The sequence below is a fragment of the Polypterus senegalus genome, chromosome 2 (assembly GCF_016835505.1).
Source record: "Polypterus senegalus isolate Bchr_013 chromosome 2, ASM1683550v1, whole genome shotgun sequence".
NCBI lineage: Eukaryota > Metazoa > Chordata > Cladistia > Polypteriformes > Polypteridae > Polypterus > Polypterus senegalus.
In genome coordinates, this window is record NC_053155.1 from 101,687,445 (window position 1) to 101,709,123 (window position 21,679).

Genomic DNA, 21,679 nt, shown 5'->3' on the forward strand with positions numbered 1-21,679 from the left:
CACACTCTACCATGACAAAACATGAATTTACTTTTTATTGTAAGTTTTCCTGTTTCCTCCTGTGTATATAAGCAAAATTATTTGGCATTAACCAATCACTGTTTTAAAATAAATGTTTTTTTTTTTTTAAGTGAGGCACAGTAACCCATCCTCATCAGTGCCTTTCTCCCACCACAACATGCTCATGCTCCTAAATACTTCTAGCCTTTTAATTTTGTTTCATTAGAAGCCACCGCTCACTGTCCAAATGAAGGCCTGGGAAAATGCTGGCTCTACCCCCATTTCATTGTTGTATCTAGTGGAATGATAGTACAAATTCTATCTAATACCTTCTAATACCTTTGTTCCTTTGCCCGCACTCCATGCAAAGCCTTTCCCATTCTTCCTTCACTCTTGGTGACTACTCAAATTGTGTCCTTATATAATTTGCCCTAACAGCAATGAGTTTTATCATACCCGTTTTCCTTACATAACCAGTTAACATAATGAAAGTAATGTCCTGCAAATTGTTATTAGTAAGGCCATTTTTCATATACTTTCATGCTGAAACTAGAAAAAATTTAAACAAAATATTTTGTGCTGATTGGCAATAAAAAGTTGATAAAAATATAAACGTAGGAAATAGTATTGGTTTTACCAAAAATACACACAGCAAAAGCAAATGTACACATTTTTTGTTTAAGTTAAAATGAATTATTATTGTAGTTTAAAGTGTAATTCAGGTCCAAACTGTTGAGAAAAATAAGAAAAAACATATCTAAAACAAAGTCATGTTAAAACGTCTTTGGGATGTGAAAGGAAAACTGGAGTACCTAGAAAAAAAACACATGTGGATATGGAAAGAAAGTGCAGACTCCATACTAATAATGACCACAATTCAAACTCAGTTTTTTGATGCTTTGAGGCAGAAGTAGTCAGTTAAAATACAGTATTCTCCTAAATCAAATCTGATGTTTGTTTAATCTTGTTACATTTATTATTTTTAATTTAATTCAAGATTTCAATATTTTATTAAGAAACACAACATTATAGTAAAATAATAAATTTTATACACTAAAATGCAAATTCTTCAAAAAAAGTATAATATTCATTGTTAAAGAAACAAACAAAGAACAAGGTTATACTTTAAAATTGATGACTTTTGTTTCTTCTGTACTGTAAATATAAATTACTTAGATTTAGGATCATCAAATACAAGAGCAATATATTAGTGCAATATCTCAGTGCAGTTTAAAAATAGTTTATTGAAAAAAACAAAATCATATTGTTTTCTAGAAGACCTGTGTTGCTTCATCATTGTTATTTAACTGCTCTTTGGTTATTATATCTGACCTAACATATTTCGCCTAAGTTATTTTTGGGTATTATTTTAATTGCTCGATTTTATTACTTTTTGACTTTACTTTTTAAAAATATTTGATTTCTTCAGCTTGGCCAGTTGTTTCATCAGCCATGTAGGTTTCCAATGCAACCCCAGATTTTTGCTTTAAAATTGAGTCTATTATTATAAGTTAATTAAGACTTTCTAACTTTTATCTCTTTGAGCATCCATGCATTTTTCAGTTGCAATATCCATCTTGTAAGATAAGTCATATTACCAACTTTTATAGAAGCTTAACATTCCTGAGGAAGATATTGTAAGTCTCAAAACACTTCAGGACCATTAACTCCTTTGACTTTCTCCAGTATATTGTGGATATTAAGGACTACATTTTTTACACGAACTGTCAGATGGCTTGAACTTTTCTATATGTGCACAATTATATTTCGGTTAAATCAGTTTGATCACTCCCAATATCATGTTTACAACCCCAGGTTCCCAGATTTTATTTATTTAGGATTGTTTCTCTGCAAAGCATATATATATGGAAGAGAAGGTCTGTGATACGGTTTGCATATTTCCAGCTGGAGATCCACAAAGGGAGAAAAAATTAATCACGTATCATAAAGTAGTATTTATTCACGAGCTTTCAACCCCTGCCAGGGGTCTTCATCAGAGGATAATGCTTAGACTTACAAGAAACAAAGGCAATATATAGCAAAAATTACGTTGGGGTGGGGAGGTTGCTAAGTCAGTGTGATCAGGATCCTGGATATTTGCTTTATAATTTACTCTGTTACTTCTTCACTCTTATCATGGTTTGTAGAGGACATTTCCTACTACTAAGGTATTAAAAATTGTTTCAGGTATAATTAAATTAGTCTGGTTTCTTACTTACTTATTTTAAAAGTTAAAAAAGTAGTAGATCCTTTCTTTACCAATATAGCACCTAAAGTAATATTTAGTTAAGCCTAGCTACTAATTTTAAATTGTATATAATTAACTTCTTACTATAAATTACCATTTTTTATTAAATATCACAAATAATTTACTTCAATCCATCCAGTTCATAAACCTACTTTTTCCAGTAATATTATTATTTTTAAAAATTAAGATTCTATCAGGTAAGTTATCAGGACTATTTTGCTATGTATCTAATAAATCTAATCTAATTGCAATCCAAATGGCATTTTTCTTTAAATGTATCAATCATTTTTCACAGTTAACCAATGTTTATCTTTATAAACAATTAACTGAATATAAAGAAGAGATTGTGCTCCTTTTCCACTACAAATTTTTGAAAGTAACAGAATAAAGACGCAAAACAAAGGCTTCACTAAATACAGAACAGCTTAATAAAATCTTATTGTGTACACAACATGTGAAATATACTATAGGTTGTATCCTAATAATGGGTACCTATTCAGCTTTTAACTGAAGGTGATATATATTTCAGCAGTCATTAATGCATAAACTATTTTATTTTTCCATTTAACAATAAATTAAAAATCCAGTCTTTGAAAATAAAACCCGGAGAAGAGTTAAACAAAAGAATGGAACCACAGTCTAATTAAAAAAATAAAACCTATATGAACAAAAGCCAGCAGCAGTTCATGAATGCTCCAGAATCAGGAAATAGTGTATTAGAGTATTTTTATATAGTATATATAAATATATATAGTTCTTCCACATAATCTGTAGGAAATAATTACTTAATAAATATTATTTTTAATTTGATAGAACTACAATAAATGAAAGTATCAACAGCAGGCAGTATGAACTGATGAAAGCTGCCCCGGTTGCATTTCCATCCATCCTCTTTCTGAACCAACTTCACAGTCCCAGAGGGCTAGAGTATACTATTGAACAAATATGTACAGAAACCAACACTGAATTAAGATTTCAGATCAAAACAGGTTCTAAAGGCTAAATTACAAATTTTTAACATATATGGAAGTAAAACCGCATTATTTTACATTATTTTATGAAACAATAATAATTTAATAGGAGGATACATTATTTTAAAAATGCTATTGTATTAAGTTTCTATGTATCAATACAGTCTTTTTCTTTGTACTGACATCATGTAGGCACCTCTGTAGAGACTCTAAAAATCAGCAAATTAAATAGATGTAATATCCATATTATCAACATCTGAATGTTTTTTGAGAATGTACAGTAGTAACCTTTCAAACACCTGACACTATTTTCACCATTGAAGCATGCGGTGTTAAAGTCACTCAGTCATGTCGTCAGAGTACATGGTTACACATAAATTTGCTAACTGGCAGTACTTCTACATAAGGCTCCCATACAGATAGCCGTACACTGGTAGTGCATCAGTCATACTTAAATTTTACTTGTATCGTGTTAAGCGAATAATTTTATTATTTTTTATATCAGTTAAGAAAGAAGCAGGAAGAGTGGAGTCCACACAGAACCCATCACTCATGGCTATTTTCAGAATCTCCTCAACAAATACACAAAAACTGTTGATTGGCTTGTTAGCAGGCATCACACACAGTCGTTTTAGGTTTTGTTTGGTATACTCTTCTTCTGGTAGGCCGCTTACTGTGGCTACCCATTGTAGCACAACATGATTCTGATCCTCTAACTCACTGTACACAGAAGAGACACTCCCTTTAAAATAATAGCAAAATCTATTGACTACGTGATTTAGAAACATGCTGGAAGTGCAAAAAATGTCTGCAGTGAAAACATCCATGTTTGAGGAAGATAGAGTATAAATCTGGGGGCCTTCACGAACTGTAAAATGCACAGTCTTAATTTTTTTATGTAAGCTGATATTCAACATTGCATTCCTTTCCAACAGTGACATTTCCTTCTCTTTCTCCTGAAGTGCCTCAATCAAAGGCTGGATCTGATAAAAATCTGCCTCTCTCTTCAACAGCTTCATTTCTCTGAAGTCATCAGGCAAGTCAAGGTGCGATGTCCTGAGAAAGTTTAGAATGTGTCGAAAGATCTTACCATCGCGGTCAATGAAGCAATTCCCCTGGCTGTCCTTTGAAGAAGGCAGTTTCCCACTGAACATTGCACCCAGCATGGAATCTGGATAGCATGCCAAAGTTGCTCGTGATGTGGTATACAGTTTTCCTCCCACATTAAGAGTCACAAGTTCTGACATGATCTAAAGTTAAGAATTAAACGAAAAAGAAAGATACACCAAACATTTTGAATGAATAGATCACATCTTAAAAAAAGCATACTTTAAATAAAACATACTAGAAAAAATACATTTTGAATTGACATTTTTCATTTAGAATAAATTGATTTGTATCGAAATGGCAGCCCATAGAATTACTATGATGTATTAGAAATGTAAGTCCTGACAACAGTTTTATTCCCCTTTCTCTGAGAAGTGAAATATATTTAATTAGAAAAATAGCTGTCAACAAACGATGGGTCAAAACATAATACATAAAAGGCACTGGGTTTTAATTTGAGTAACTTGGATGATGTAGACACTGGAAGTTATTTGTTTTCTGCCTATTGTGAGAGCTACCTTTGCCAAGCAGCTAACTCTACCCACAGTGCAACTGTTTCTTCAGGTGTCTGACCAGGATAGTACCCTTAATCTCTGGGCATTTTGAAGACTATGTTCTTGTGCTTTTTTACTGTTTCATTTGTTCTCCTTTTCTAGAGAACATCAGTACTAAAACTCTAAAATCTTTCCAATAACAATCTTTATAAAAGTCTATTAAATTTCTCCATTCAATCACACCATCCACTGTTAGTAAGAATTATTTGGAAATGGATAAATTATGCAAAGTAATGGCCAGCAAACAAAAGAACTTATTGACACCAGACTGGCAGATAAAACAGTATAGATGGTTTGGGCCAAAGAACTCATATGTGAACTCCTTTAGAAAACCCTACCTCTTTCACAGGTTTGTGGAAAGCACTTTCCAGTGGCTGCGTGTTCTGCAGCTAGGGTGCTTTAAATAAGAATACACTAATTACTATCTCGTCCAGTATTCCAGTTGCAGGAGGCGAGAGTCTATATGAAAAGGAGAGGGAAGAAAATGTGAAGACTAAAGTGCCAGAGGTTACATTGAACATACTACAAGCTATGCAGTTGATGTGTACTGGGAGAGCCTGCATGCTGCATAGAGGTCAAGGAGGTGTCAAGAGTCAGAAGCCCCTAGAAACCACATGCAAAGGAGGGGATTCTGACGAGCTGGCAATAAGTCTTCAAATGCACAATGGAGTGCTATCCACAATAATTACAAGTGCACTAAAGTGGTACATCAAGGTAAGTTTTAACTTGCTCCTCGTGGCTCTGAACAGAAGAAATATATGTTTAGGCGTACTTGAATTGCCCTAACACAAAACAGCCACCTTTTAATATATATGACCCATCAGCTCCTTCAAAAAATGAGAAACTGGTTGCTATTAAACAAAACAGTGTACATCAAAGGAACAATTTTATATTCAATTTGAAGTATAACGTTTAAATGGACAAGGTGTACTGAACTGTTTATACTGCTTGGTGTCTCAATTTCTCCTATCTCTGTGCTCTTTGCAAAAATCTGAAATACTGAGTTTCCAGTTGTGTTGTAGTTCACTCCAGGAGACTGGGTTCAAATTCCAGATAATTTGTTTGTTTTCATTGTGTACATTCCCCATGTCTCTGTGGGTTTCCTCTCACATTCCCAATGGTTAACTGGTGACTTTAATGGCCTATGTATGAGTAAGTGTAGATGTGTGTGTGTGTGAGAGAGAGAGAGAGATAGAGAGACAATGTTGCCATTTGAGGGGTGGTATTCTGTTCAATGGTGGTGCTGCCATGCTTCCTGGACAGGCACCCTAAAGCTTGTTATCCTGAAATAATTAGGCCAGTTAACAGATGGACCTCAAAGATGTACATCTTTTGTCAACATATTATTGTAAAATGGGTAATGTGCTATACAGCACTATTCTAAATTTACATCATGCAAGCTTAAAAAGATGGAAGGAAAATATTGTAAAATATGTCAAGTATGTTAGAATAATTATTTCTAACCCGTGCAGGGATGGTTGTTGACTTGAGCCTTATGTTGCCAGGACAGGTCCTGTCTCCACTGACACTAAATTTACATTAAGCAAGGTTTAGAAAACGGATAAATTAGTACTGTGATGGAATTTCTGCGATTAAAACTGTATAATATTCTTCTTGACGTATTTATCATCAAATTTATAACTATCTTTGAAGTACCTCTGCATGTCGTAAAAAATCACCGATTCTGTATGGTTTCCACCTTGCAGCTAACAATACCCTTAAAAACAGCGCGTAAGAATAGCGTAATGGCGGTAACATAGTCCAAAATGATCTCTGTAGAGCAGACTGAAAAGACTACAAATTCCCCGATGTTCCTTAGGAAAATGTAAATTAGATACAAGGAGAAAATTGGGCGTGTCCGTTTTCCATTTGATGATACGTTTCTATCATGACAAGGGCCTTTGAAATCCAGCAACAAACTCATATCTTTGCCCTCTTGAAATATCCGTTCACGTACGCCCTTTTCTGGAAACCAAACTTCGGACGAACAAGTCGGTTTTTTTTGGCTGAGAGAGAGTTGACTTTGCATGACACAGTTAAGGAACGCTTCTCTGTAACAAACACAAGAGGGCTCTTATTCAGTTATTCTGGTGAAGTCACCGTCGCGCATTGCACATACTTAATTCTTTTGCAAAATATATTAGTTATTGCAGCTTGCAGAATCATTTTGGTGGTCAAAAGCCATTTATTTTTTTCCACATGATTTTAAACACACATAAACAAAATATGTATTATTACTGATTCAGTTGGTGGATATATTCTTCTTGCATTTATGCTGGGGCGGGGGAATTCTTTCCGCGATGTCAATACGCTGAGGTCGTAGTATCTTTGCAAACTCCTCCCCTGTTTAGTGCCCGGATTTTGCGACCTGACTTAGGATGATGTTTCTCCTTTGCAAAAGAAAAGCCGGCGAAATGCTTTATAAACAGTGCAGAGGTACGATGAAAGCTGGCTTTAAGGATCTCGACTACGTTGTGTACCACCCCTTTCATTCCAGGTCCATTTTAAAATATCAGACTCGATTAATTAAAAAGGGTAAGTGTCGTTAGTTGCTAATTGTACATTTCTGAGTAAGACCACAGTGTACTAACAAAATAGTGCGTACATACCAATACCGCAGTTACCTTAAATGATTAATTCCGATTTTTTAAAAAAGTAGCTCTGTCAAACGTGTTTTGAACGTCTAGGAGAGTTATAACTTACGCGAAATTCAGTAGAAATATACCAAGAGTAAGAGAAAACAGGCTCCCCGCGAAGTTCATTCATGCAGGTTGGGAGTTTTAAATCCCCAAAGTGAGGCAGAGTTCATGTAACAAGACTTTTCGCTAGGGCGGGCCGAAGAAAATGACGTAACACCGTTGAACAGAAACACGACAAGTTTATACGGAAGCTTCGCGCGCCGTGTAGTACGTTTCTTGGACAAGACGTCGTAACCGATTGGTCAGATGATTGAATGGGTGGGTCATGTGTGGCCAGGTAGTGACGCCACGGAATGGTGGAAAGAATTATAGTGCCGAGAATCAGAAGAGAATTTAAAAATGTGTTTACCCGTGACGGTTTGGTTTCATTGTGTTTCCTTGTTTTTCTAAAATGAAAATGTTTCGCATTTCAACTATAATAGTAAACCCCATTCCTTTTCTATCGCCATCATTTTCCCGGAGGATCTTTGTTTTTTACTGACTTGATTGGTTCAAACTTTGTCGTTTTGGCATTTTTTCACTAAATGTTTTCGCCTTCGTTGACATGCAGACTAGATGGTTTTAGTCAAAGCATTGTTTCTGAAATATGACAAATAAATTAGTCAATGTTGATCCGATTTTGTTTTGGTTTGAAACATTTATTGTGGTTTGGGTTAATGGCAACATTCTATACTCGTCTAATTAGTTTCTTGGCAGTGTGGCCCCAATCCCAACAAGACAGGACAGGATGCCAGTCCCTCACAGGGTGCCTCACACATATATGATCACAGAGGGCGATAAAGAGCATGTCTTTAGGGATGTTGGAGGAAAACTACACTGTTACCCAGAAAAAAATTAACAGACACAGCGAGAGTATGCACACTAAACATGGAAAATAACAAGGCGGTGGATTCCAATCCAGGGCAATGAATATGTGAAGCAGTAGCACTACTTGCTGTGTCACCATGCCATCCAGTTTGAAGTTATGACAATATTCGTTGCAATTTAGAGTATTTAGAGTTTAATGAGAAAGCATTGAAGCACATAGAAAACTGGAGGAAACAATCATTATTTGCAACATTAAAAATAACGCAAACAATATAAAAGTTGAAAAACATGAAATTAGCACTGTAGTATGTTTCATAAAATCTACACTAATATGTATTTTGACATAATGATATAATCTAATCTCCTGAAACCTCTTTTCCTGGTGAAGGTCATGGGTGTATGTGTGTGACCAATGTTGATAATTGCTCATAAAATGTACAGCACTCTGGTAGACTGATTCATGTTGCTATCTTAACAGCTTTAGAATTCTGGGACCTGCCCATGGTGGCCTGTGTACTTTCTTGTCGGGTTTTTGGACTACAGTTGTGTTTTTTTAGTTTCTGCAGTTTTTCCCACACAACAAAGATGTGCATCTTGGGACAAAGTTTGCTTGAAACCATCCAATTACTTGTCTATCCATTATCGTATCTATTTAATCTTGTTCAGGAATCTAAGAACAGTGATACTTCCTCTTAGTACTCAGATGTTTTCTGCCTCAGCAGTATTAGTTAGAAGGCAGAAACCATTTTTTTTACAAAGTGGTGGTCTATCTTAGAGCACACACCCCCATGTTACAGACACCCCTACAAAGCCAATTTAGAGTCACTAATTAATTTAACTTATACATCTTTGGAACGAGAAAGGGTAACGAGAAGAATGTATATATTCCATACGGACAATAACTGGTCCAGTATTTGAACTCAGGGTTTGAGAATAATTAAATTGGAGCAGCTGAAAGAAGAAAAAGAAGGAGGAGTTTATTCAAGAAAAAACAAAAGTCTTTGATGAATTAATGGTTAAAATTGTGTCATTTTATAGCTATGAAAAGTGCCCTGCCAATAAAGACATGGAAAAGGAAGATGTTTAAACATGTCTGTTACAAGCACTCTTTTACAAACCTTTTTTCAGCCAGGTCTACTTTTTTCAGAGTATTTCATTATTGCTATATTTTAAATTATATGAGATACAATTAATAACAATTTATTTTCCTTTAGAGTTTTGTACTGCTGTAGTTGAAACATATGATGCAAGAAAAGTAAATCTGACACCACTTGAACAAAGAAAACTATCTTTTGACACACATGCTTTAGTAAAGGACCTACAGGCCAGTGGTAAGTATCATCACAGTCTCTTTCTCATAATTTTATAATGGAGAATATTGATGTTTCATAAAGTTTTGGAAGTGTATGACATACATACTTTTAAATTAGAAGTTAATGTACTATATAATTTAATAATACTATACATGTTGAGGTACAGTAGGGGAACCAGATTATACTGAAAGTCCTTTTCTTTGAACAAAACATGCCACTGTAAATAAAATAGCACTAATTCAGTGCTGCAGTGAAATATAGATGTCTTGTCTACAAACAATGATCTCTGGAGGAATAATATGGGACTTGAATGTAGCTGAATATGTCTTAGAGAAAATGACAATTAGGGTAAAGAGGATAAGTATAAGAATCTGCCTGTATCTGCTACAGTATGTGATTTTTACTACCCATGATTTTTTGAACCCATGTAATCCAGACCTGTGTCAAGAATATCAAATCTGTCCTGGCAACATCAGGACCAGACTACATTTAATTTACTCCTTACACATATGGTCCTCTGTGTGAAGAGTACCTTTTAAATATTTGCTCAACATTTACCTTTAAGCAGTTTCCATCTGTAGTCCCATGTTCTAGTTGTAAAACTAAATTTTGTAGTAATAGATGGCATCCGCCATTCTAATTTTCTTCACAATTTAAAATACTTCTGTCATGTCACCCTAACTAATTTAATGCTGTCTGCAAATGTAAAAATCTGGTTAGCAACAATTTTATAAAGATCATTTATAGAAATCAAAAGAAAGTTTTCTCGACTCTGACCCTTGATTGACCCCACTTTTAGGATCACCTGATTTAGAAAAAGTTATTTTGCATCCTGTGTTTAAGCCAATTTTGCCTTTATTTACAGACTGCCCCTTGAACTTCCACATGTTTAGTTTGATCTGTAACTTGTCATGCTGGACCTTATCAAAAGTGTATTGAAGATCAAAATAAGTAATATATGCACCATACTGAATGAATGCTTTTTTTGCTTCATCATAGACTTGCATATTATAACATGATCTCTGCCCTTTAAAAATATGTTGACTGTTCACTAATACACGTTCCTCAGTTTTTCCTTTAATTGTGCTTTTCATTTAGATACTAGGACAGCCCCTTTCAAAATAATTCATTTTTAATTATTTTTCCCAAAAAATATCTTTTTGATTTTTCATTTGTTTGGGACATTTCATTAAACTAAAATAAGGCTTATCTTGGTTTCAGCCTGTTTGTTAACCAAATGCAAAATTTAAATGAGAATTTGCAGACCATTTGCATATAACATTTCTGATACTGTATTTTAAAGAGAATAACAAGATTTAGCTTATACGTATATTCTTGTATTATTGGTAGGTTTCAAAAAGGAAGAAGCAGAAATTCTTGTTACAACACTAGTAACATTAACCACTGCCTGTATGGATACGGTGTATCGAGACATGGTAACAGGATCTCATCAGGTGTGTTTGACAAATTTACTTTGACTGGCTATTAAACAATTAAAGGGCAGACAAAGCCATGTTCCGGTATCATTTCCATTATCACTGTGCAATTTATTTATGCAAGTATCATACTACTTTTAACCTCATTTGTTGTAGCAGTTTTTCTATGTGACAGAATAAGTTTAATTTGTGTTGTTTTTCTCATAATGCTGTTCCTGATAAACATTTCTAAACCTGTTTAATTTTATTGTAGTGAGCTGAAGACTAGTTTAAGTAAGTTGCTGGGTACGTTACATTAGGCGATCTGCCTCAAACTTGCTAAGGTTATGTACTGTAAATAAAGAAATGTCATCTAATGTGACATAGACTTTAGAGATACTCCTCTGATGCTTAGTTTCTTTCATTTAATGAACATTTATTTCATGTTTAGTTCTGTCAAGAGGACACTGATACTGGTTTTGTTAATTGTAAATTTGGAGTATGGAACCTTAATATGAAACAAATCATGGTTGGCATCAGTTAGGCCAGAGGTTTTTCATTTTGCAGGTGCATGTTGATACAGCACTAGACTAATTATATAACATTAATATCTGAATTCAGTCAAGTACGAGACTCATTTGTGAATAGAGTTAATTTTTTGATCTAAACTGACAAAGATTTAGATTAGATTGTTTTTAGATTCCATTCCTATTTTTTGTGCTGCAGTTTATGTTTGCTCCTTCTATGTGCTGCCATCACATGGACAACCACACGAAGCAGGAATAGGAAGTACAACTCACCCTCTAAAATCTTCCTTGCAAAAATAAACTATATGTACATGAGATAATTTTCAGATGCTCCTATAATAATATTTCCACAAACTTCTCTTCTTTTCACAGGTTTATGTTTTTGAAACAGAAAATGTGCATTTGGCCAGTTTCCGCACCTAAACCAAAATCTTATTTTACTTAGTCCCTATTTGTAATATTTTGATTTTAATTTGGCCATTTTCCTTTTCCTTTCAAGTTTACAATAGCATTGTTTGTTTTAAACAAAGAATCCTTACGTAAACCTGAAAGGAGAAAAAAAAACTTTATTTTTAATTTTTATTTTTGTTAAAGCCTTCTTAATTCCATGCTAGCTTAAAGCTGCTCAGTTTTTGCTAGCCTACATTTCCATAACTCCACTATGTTTTCATTGGTTCATTAATTTTCCAAACCTAAACATTCTAGAACAAGATATTTATCCTGGCACTACAGGGCACTCTCACTTTCTCATATATGATTGATTTATATTAACCTTGTAAACTACTGTAAGATTTAGACAGTGTGAACCCGGCCCAGACACAGACAGGCGGACATGTTGTCAAAATACCACCACACGTTTATTTACACTATATACAATAATTAGTCACAAAGACCCCAGTCCATTGGTCACTCAGACCCCAGTCACGTGCACAAATACCCCAATCACAGTCCTGGCCACAATGCCTTCCTTTTCGGGCCGCCTCCACAGCTCTCCTGAGCTTTGTCCTTCTGCCTCCCGACTCCAGCCTCGAATGATGGGAGACGGCCCCCTTTATAGAGTCCCTGGATGAGCCCCAGGTGTTCCCAGCATTCCTCCTCTAGCCACGCCCCAGCGTGGCGGAAGTGCCAGCTGTCCTCCCGGCAGCTCTCCGGGCGCCATCCTAATTCTTCCCCCCAGCACTTCCTGGCGTGGCGGAAGTGCGGGGGTAACAGGTCCCCAAGGCATTGGGGCGCCTCCTGGCGGTGACCACGGGCCCCTACAGGGTGGAGCTTCCATGCCTTGTACCCGTGGCCCCCAAAGCAACCAGGAAGGCGACCCCCACGTGATCCAGGGTGGGCACAGACCCACATCCGGTCCCTCATGGCGTCCCAGCCGGGTCATGGCCCCTGGCATCCCTGACAACAGAAACTAGAGTAAGTCTTAAAGTAGTTCTCATACTAATTTGACACAATGTGAAATTCTGAAACTAAACTAAAATAATTTTGTTTTAATGATTGTTCATTAGATCCAAAACCTAATATTTTGGATTTTGGAAATTCAGCAAAATTCACTATACATTATGCTCAAGCATTTCCATTGCCCAAATTCAGTAATTGATAATTTTGTCATTAAGAATGTGCTAGAGAAAATACATTTAAAAATCCATTCTTTATAATTTTGCTAGGAAATTGCACTACAACAAATAATGGCTCATCTCGACTCAATCAAAAAAGATATGGTCATTTTGGAGAAAAGTGAATTTGCTAATCTGAGAGCAGAGAATGAGGTAAGGTGGTACTTTCAAACAGATTGTGTACAGTTTCTGCTTTAATGGATACGTACAACACATGCTGCACTTTCAGATTTAGGGGTTTTCTTAATTGTCAGGTGTTAATTAAGTGGTAAAATGAACAGCAGTTGTGCTTGGTTAGTATTGTTGCCACCTTGCAGAACTTGGCAGCCCATTTAAGCACTGAAGTATGGTAGTTCTGTGTGTTTAGGTTATCATCCCTGTGTTAAGTGCTCTATTCACTGACTTCATCCACCAGCAGATGGTCTTTAAAAACTAAATAAGTAAATATTCACCCCAATAATTTAACATATTGTTAACATATTTATGATAAACTCAACTTAGTCATCATAATCACATTTTTCCAATTTTCTGTGATATGCTCAGGGCAATTTCTTACCTACAAAATAAAATTTTCTGGAGTATGTGAAAGTTTTTTTGTGCCTAGTATCGCTAGCCTGTCTCTGGGTTGATCTGGTAGGCCCTTTGACCGTGCAGTCTTCTAAGCATACCTTTGATCATGTGTGAGCATGTGTAGTGTGAACATTTCAGTTCTACTTTGGGGATTGAAGGCTACAGCCCTTTTAAGTGATCCATTGATCTGTTTTTGTGATGCAATTTAAGGAGTATGTGAGCCTTCACACTCTGCTGTTTTTAAATAGTAATCATCATATCATAATAATGAATTACATCCATAACTTACATATAATATGATATAAAACTGGAAATTTATGAATATTCAATTGCATTTCTGCTTTCAATTTTGAGGATATAATGTTGATTTTGAGATATTTTTAACACTGTTCATGCTTTTACTGTATTCCAACATAATATATAATGTTTATTTTGACATTTTATCATCATTTTTACCATCTATTTTCTGTAGCATATCATATGGCTCCAATGATCTTTTTTCTGCTTCATCCACTGCATGCACATTCATGCAACCATTTCCACCTTATGCTTTCTGACTTGCTGGTGGGCATGTACCCAGGCTAGAGGATTTTGACATAGCAGTGGGTCTCATTAATGCTGTTTTTTAAAATCTTGATAGTATCTCTTTCACACACACACTCACACACTCTGTGGATAAATGTGCAGTGTCTCTCTTCCAGGTGTGTAGTGCCACAACCGAATTATTATGTCAAAAACACTTCTAACCAAAACAGTCACAATGTAGCTATCAGTAATATTAAAGTTTTTAATCTTATTTTCTTTATGTAAAATGAGATTGCTAAAAAATGTTCCAAAATAAAAAATAGATAATGTTTTTCAGAAAATGAAAAATGAGTTAGAACAAGTTAAACGACAGCTCTTGGTAAGTAATCTTAATAAAAGATTATGTTATCAGGTTTAATAAAGAAAAGTAAATACATATATTGATTCAGATTTTTTTTTTCCTTTTTATCAAGGAAGAAAGTAAGAAGATCAAAGCTGATGCCAAACTTGATATTAATTTGGAGAGAAGCAGAGTAACTGACATGGTATTGGCTAACATATTTATGATAATATTTATTTCACATTTCAAATATGAAAATATTTCAGATTTGCTTTTTCTCTTTTTAGTTTACTGAACAAGAGAAGAAATTAATGGAAGTTAGTACAGAATTTCACAAAAAGGTAAAGGTATTTTGCTGTATGTTTATCACCATGGGAAGATGGCATAGCAGAGGCTGAACCTAAACAAAATATCCCTGTTCTGAAAGGTTTCTGCTATTCATTGAGTAAGGGTGAATGTTAAAATTAATCGATTCATTTTCAAATTATAACATAAAGCATATCGATAATAATTGCTTAGTAAAGCATTTAAAGTATAGACATCTTCACTAAAAGCCACTCAAGCAATAGTCTAATCTGAATGTACTTACTAATAAAAGTTATCTGTAATTAGGCCTAATTGACTTCAGGTTGCCTTTGAAATGCTTTTCAAACAATAATATATTTTTTCTTTAGGCCATTATAAAATATATGAGGAAATATTTATATATTGGCAATAAATATACAGGTGTCAGTCATAAAATTAGAATATCATGACAAAGTTGATTTATTTCAGTAATTCCATTCAAAAAGTGAAACTTGTATATTAGATTAATTCATTACACACAGACTGATGCATTTCAAATGTTTATTTCTTTTAATTTTGATGATTATAACTGACAACTAATGAAAGTCCCAAATTCAGTATCTCGGAAAATTAGAATATTGTGAAAAGGTTCAATATTGAAGACACCTGGTGCCACACTCTAATCAGCTAATTAACTCAAAACACCTGCAAAAGCCTTTAAATGGTCTCTCAGTCTAGTTCTGGAGGCTACACAATCATGGGGAAGACTGCTGACTTGACAGTTGTCCAAAAGACGACCATTGACACCTTGCACAAGGAGGGCAAGACACAAAAGGTCATTGCTAAAGAGGCTGGCTGTTCACAGAGCTCTGTGTCCAAGCACATTAATAGAGAGGCGAAGGAAGGACAAGATGTGGTAGAAAAACTGTACAAGCAATAGGGATAACCGCACCCTTGAGAGGATTGTGAAACAAAACCCATTCAAAACTGTGGGGGAGATTCACAAAGAGTGGACTGCAGCTGGAGTCAGTGCTTCAAGAACCACCACGCACAGATGTATGCAAGACATGGGTTTCAGCTGTCACATTCCTTGTGTCAAGCCACTCTTGAACAAGAGACAGCGTCAGAAGCGTCTCGACTGGACTGCTGCTGAGTGGTCCAAAGTTATGTTTTCTGATGAAAGTAAATTTTGCATTTCCTTTGGAAATCAAGGTCCCAGAGTCTGGAGGAAGAGAGGAGAGGCACAGAATCCACGTTGCTTGAGGTCCAGTGTAAAGTTTCCACAGTCAGTGATGGTTTGGGGTGCCATGTCATCTGCTGGTGTTGGTCCATTGTGTTTTCTGAGGTCCAAGGTCAACGCAGCCGTCTACCAGGAAGTTTTAGAGCACTTCATGCTTCCTGCTGCTGACGAACTTTATGGAGATGCAGATTTCATTTTCCAACAGGACCTGGCACCTGCACAAAGTGCCAAAACTACCAGTACCTGGTTTAAGGACCATGGTATCCCTGTTCTTGATTGGCCAGCAAACTCGCCTGACCTTAACCCCATAGAAAATCTATAGGGTATTGTGAAGAGGAAGATGCAATACGCCAGACCCAACAATTCAGAAGAGCTGAAGGCCACTATCAGAGCAACATGGGCTCTCATAACACCTGAGCAGTGCCACAGACTGATCGACTCCATGCCACGCCGCATTGCTGCAGTAATCCAGGCCAAAGGAGCCCCAACTAAATATTGAGTGCTGTACATGCTCATACTTTTCATGTTCATTCCTTTCAGTTGGCCAACATTTCTAAAAATCCTTTTTTTGCATTGGTCTTAATTGATATTCTAATTTTCGAGATACTGAATTTGGGACTTTCATTAGTTGTCAGTTATAATCATCAAAATTAAAAGAAATAAACATTTGAAATACATCAGTCTGTGTGTAATGAATGAATCTAATATACAAGTTTCACTTTTTGAGTGGAATTACTGAAATAAATCAACTTTGTCATGATATTCTAATTTGATGACCGGCACCTGTATATTGATTGTATTTTACATTTTTTTTCAAGTTGTGGTTTGCATTTTCAAACATAATGTAGCACACTGATATTGTAAATAGATGAATGTTACTGTGTACAAGAATGATTTTAACATTACTGAATTTAATCTTAATGCATAAACTTAATATGTATTGCAATGTGAACACATGGGTGGAAATTAACAATTGGTGCTAACCAGAAATGCCATTTAGTTGTTTTTGGTATACTTTTCTATTTATTCATCAATTAGCATTGATGTAACCAGTAAAGATTACTACTATGTTTGACAAACATATTAAATGATAATTGCATTTCATTCAGTCAGTCTTTATGTAGTGCCATTACCAGCATGTATTATTAGAAACACATTACAAATCAGACATGATTATAATAATACATGATGGTGCAAATCAGCCATACAGCCATTTTCTAACCCACTTTTCCAGTGAAAGAATATGTTTGGTAGTTTGAAGTTAAAGTTCATTTTTCTACAATGAGATGATTAATTCATTTCCCGCAGGAAAGTTGCTGTGGCTAAGTGAAGCTGTATTTATGTATTAAAAAAGCACCACACTTGGCAATATACATTTCTTCACCATAAGAAACCTGAAATAAAACCTGTAAAACACTTTGAACACTTTGAAAACTTTAGGCTTAATTAATGGCTTTTGGACTTTGGGTTAAATCTGAGAAAGGGTTATTACCAGCCACCATAGATGCCTTTGCAACCCCCTCAATATATATTGACAGTCACAACTCTGCTTGTTGTCTCATATCTGGATTGAGACATGGTGACTGGAGAGGAGTCTTCGCTAATCTGAATTCATTGAAAAGAAAAAACAAAGCAGAAAAGAAATTACCGTACTAGAAAAAAAGAGACTGGATGTCTAGAGGGCCCAGCCTCCAACCACGGCAATTGTGCAAGCATGTTCTTAGTGTAAAGCAAATAGCAAATGTAGAGTGAGGCTAGTCCTTGTCACCGTACTGCATGTCACAGAATCCTAATTGATTGTAGAGGTCATCATTAATAATGAGACCGGTGCTGTGGGGGTGTACTGAGTTACCAGAACTGTCAGATTTTTGCACTTTTTGTGCACATAGAAAATTTCTCGTAATAATACACGAGACAGCTTACTTTCTGATGCATGACATATATAATATAATATAATAGGACATCTGCAGGATATCTGATGCATGTTTTTCTTCATTTGGGTAAGGTTTGTTATTACAACATATAATACATTAACTCAGGGTCTGGCAAGTTACTACATTTGGGTAAGCAGTTGCCAGGACCAGGCTTAGAAATAGTAGCAGCCTGCATTTATTTTATGAAAAAGTGATATTGGCAGCTTAGGTCAGCTCAGGGCCAAAGGGGGTACATTTTCTAGTTGTGTGTCACATTGAAGTATTAGTCTGTGTAAAGAAATGTGAATAAATCAATTGTTCATATTTGAACACATGCATATTATTGAAATATATGCGCAATGCTTATATATTTACTGAATTTTTTTTTTCTTTTTCCAGAATTCAGAAGTAGACCGTACTACTATGGAAGCACACAAAAAAATAGACATTGAAGTAGCCTCACTAAAAGTTTTGCTGGAGTCACTTAAACTACATACAGCACGCTACCTTGCAGGTAACCTTATTTTGAGATTAAATTAACATGTTGATTAGGAAATGCAAATAAAAATAGTGACCCTATAAGCCTGTTTTTTAGACAGTGTTATTATTATTGGCAAATGCACATTTCTAAATCACAAGGCAATTTTTTTTGAGAAATACGCAATATACTGTAAATGTTGTCTCCTTTTGTGTATTGCCATAACTTATTTGTACCCAATTCTCAGTTTTAAAATTTGCAAGTGGTGAGTGGTTAATAATTTGAAATGCAGATAATTTTTTTCCATTTAAAAATGTTTAAAATAGTTTGTTTGATCTGCTGCTAACAAAGCCCAGTTTTAATTTATATCTTTTTAACAGCTACAGTTTTTACCTGCCTTGCAATTGCATTGGGTGTTTACCGATTTTGGAAATAATGGCTGATATCAGAGATTTCAAAGATACTGTACCATTTTTGCATTTTTTTTTGGACAAAGAACTCTATAGATCCAGTTGCATTGAAGATACAGTAACAACCAAAGTTTTGTTGTGTAAAATAAAGTAGCATTATACTGTATGTTTATTTGCTGTTCAGTTGTGCATGTTGTTTGGTATAAACAGTATACTGACATTCAAAAATGCATTACAAGTATTCTTTTTATAAATAAACATTTGATCATAAAAAATGTACAATGTACTAACATCTCTTAGTCCCACAAACACACTTCATCCTTGCACCTTTCATTTTGTTACAATATTGGACCCTTGAACAAGGCTCTTAACCTGAAAATTGCTCCAGTGGTGCTGTGCAATAGTTGACCCTCCACTCTGACCCCTAAAGGTCAAGCAGAAAGTCAATTTACCCTCAGGGTGAAATTGAATGTAATTAGATGTAACTGATCAACATGAAAACTCTATAATGTGAGAACAAAATTCTACAGACCACTCAAATTTTCTCAGTTTCGTAACTTCATTAGGTACACCTATCATAATTGTGAGTTGATCTCCCATCAAACCTCAAAACAAACTAAATATTTCCATACATAGATTGTTTGCCTTCCAATAATTATAGCAGAGTAGCCGACTGTGAAACTATTATCTCTAATGTTTGATTCTATTTTCACATTCATTTGAATTAAGATCGGATGACTACAGAGTCCACGGATTATATTTCCAGAACAGTTCCAAGAACTATTTCCTTGTCCTTGTTGCATGAGGAATTACTCTGTTGAAAAGTACCATTCTCAAATGGGTTAAATGTTACTGATTTTGAAGGTACACAATTAGCAATGATGTTCAGATATCTTATAATGCTCAAACATTGCTCTCCTTAATGGGGAAGACCAAGTCTGTGTCTTAAAGTAAACCCAACATTACTTCTCTGCTACCAGCCAGCATTGTTAACCTGGAGAAAACGGAGCAATGGATTTCAATGGGTTTTACTGTGTTCTGTTTCTTCCTTCTGTGGTGATTGTCAGGATTTAGTTTGTCAGACCAAGAGATGTTTTTGTGCCTGCACAGTCCAAGGTTTATGTGTTCTGTAATCTATTACAAACTCACCCTGTTTTATGTTAAGAGACATTGAACTTGCTTGGGTCACTGGTTGCTGTAGCTCATCCATGACAAGTTACAATGAATTATGCATTCCAATGTGCTTTTTTTAGCACAGCTAGAGTAGTCCTCTTTTACAAAACTGTTCCTACAGAAGCGGTGTCAGCCTTTTTTACAAAGAATAATTTTTTAAACACAGAATAGCAATTTAGTGAATGTTTTTCACATTGTAACCCATTCATGACACTGTAATATGTGAAAACTTTAACAGGATTGCTGGTCTTATGTTGTATCTATTGTCTGTTCTGTCTTACAATAGACCATAATACCTTACACTGATTAAATTCTAAGTGGCATATGAAGAGTAAATTAAACTCTGGTGAAGAACCAAGTTACAGTATCAAAATCAGAAAATACAGTTTTGTTATGCGGATGCTTTTGTCAGCAGCAATGATTGTCAGTCTTTGTCAGGGTTGATGAAAACAAAATGAACTAGGTAGAAAGTCTGTTTCGTTTGGGCAGTGCCCCTTTGAATACTGGCAGAGCAATGCAACAGTGACTTAAAATGAAAAAATAGATGCCCATAAGAGGCCCAGTCATAATCTTAACCATAAGACCTATTAAAAATCTGTGGCAGAACCTCAAAATTACTATCCATATATGATGACAGAGCAGTCCAATTTGCCAGGAGACTATAAAATTCAAGCCTGAATGAATGGCATAGATCAAATTAAGATGTTAACAATACACCCCAGACTAATGTTGCCAGTTTTGTTGCAGTCCTTTCTGTGCAAAACACTTATTCTAACCCACACACTTCTGCACTACTGCCAGCATCACGATTGCAAGGTATAATTATGGAGAAAATAGAAGAAAAATTTGCAAATGGTGAAACAGAGGAAGAATGCAGTTACCTATTTTGGTCTCATCTTTGACTGACCACAGAATTGGCAGACAGTCTCATTTCATGTTTGCACAGCTGATCATTCCCACATCACCCTATAAATTGTGTGAAGACTCATACAAGCATACATTGCTTCTGCTAAGATCATGGTTAAAACATGGTGTTGCCTACACTGCCAAATTGGGCCAAATCCCTTTTCAAACCCTTCCTCTGGTAGCCATAATTGGATGTACATCTTTTTACATGGTACAATTCCCCAAAAACACACATCTCAAAGGCATTTTTAGTTGTTTATCAGAACACTATACTTTACTGCAGTTCAGAACAACTGTGTTTTGGAACAGATAACTTTGACTTAAATATTGTCTGATCAATTTCACTTGTCATATTTATGTGTCATCATATATACATTTTAACCAAAACACTTCTAAATGTATTACATGAATAAGTGCAATAATGTTGTATACATTTTTCACATACTTATTACAAATTCAAAACTTATTGGTTATAGAGAATCAAAAGCAGATTTGAACTAAACTAATCCAAAATAATTAGTCCGGTGTTTCAGTAAACATAACTTGCTATAAAAAGAGAAAAATATGATATGAGGCAGATTGCAT

The 21,679-nt window shown here is 35.2% G+C and overlaps 2 protein-coding genes and 1 long non-coding RNA gene across 5 annotated transcripts in view; 2 read left to right on the forward strand and 1 right to left on the reverse strand.

Moving 5' to 3' along the window:
* The window catches only part of LOC120523219, a 35,583-nt gene extending 31,243 nt beyond the window's left edge, over nucleotides 1-4,340 (forward strand). Inside the window, exon 3 of the long non-coding RNA XR_005632570.1 lies at nucleotides 4,233-4,340. This is a non-coding gene — a long non-coding RNA (uncharacterized LOC120523219). The remainder of the gene's footprint in view (nucleotides 1-4,232) is intronic.
* LOC120523214 (BTB/POZ domain-containing protein KCTD21-like) lies at nucleotides 2,030-7,731 on the reverse strand. Of its 2 annotated transcripts, XM_039744287.1 has the most exons (3): nucleotides 7,584-7,618; nucleotides 5,219-5,339; nucleotides 2,030-4,469 (listed from the first exon to the last, which is right to left on the reverse strand). In XM_039744287.1, the coding sequence occupies exon 3, from the start codon at nucleotides 4,464-4,466 to the stop codon at nucleotides 3,678-3,680; it is 789 nt and encodes a 262-aa protein (XP_039600221.1). In that variant the 5' UTR covers nucleotides 4,467-4,469; nucleotides 5,219-5,339; nucleotides 7,584-7,618; the 3' UTR covers nucleotides 2,030-3,677. The 2 variants fall into 2 exon arrangements, with proteins under 2 accessions (XP_039600221.1, XP_039600220.1); XM_039744286.1 differs by lacking the exon at nucleotides 5,219-5,339 and having other exon boundaries at nucleotides 7,584-7,731.
* Nucleotides 7,115-21,640, forward strand: ccdc90b (coiled-coil domain containing 90B). Of its 2 annotated transcripts, none has more exons than XM_039744289.1 (9): nucleotides 7,115-7,316; nucleotides 9,601-9,717; nucleotides 11,050-11,153; nucleotides 13,306-13,407; nucleotides 14,687-14,728; nucleotides 14,823-14,894; nucleotides 14,977-15,030; nucleotides 18,527-18,641; nucleotides 18,986-21,640. In XM_039744289.1, the coding sequence occupies exons 1-9, from the start codon at nucleotides 7,259-7,261 to the stop codon at nucleotides 19,039-19,041; spliced, it is 720 nt and encodes a 239-aa protein (XP_039600223.1). In that variant the 5' UTR covers nucleotides 7,115-7,258; the 3' UTR covers nucleotides 19,042-21,640. The 2 variants fall into 2 exon arrangements, with proteins under 2 accessions (XP_039600223.1, XP_039600222.1); XM_039744288.1 differs by having other exon boundaries at nucleotides 7,122-7,415.
* Nucleotides 21,641-21,679: the final 39 nt, after the last annotated feature.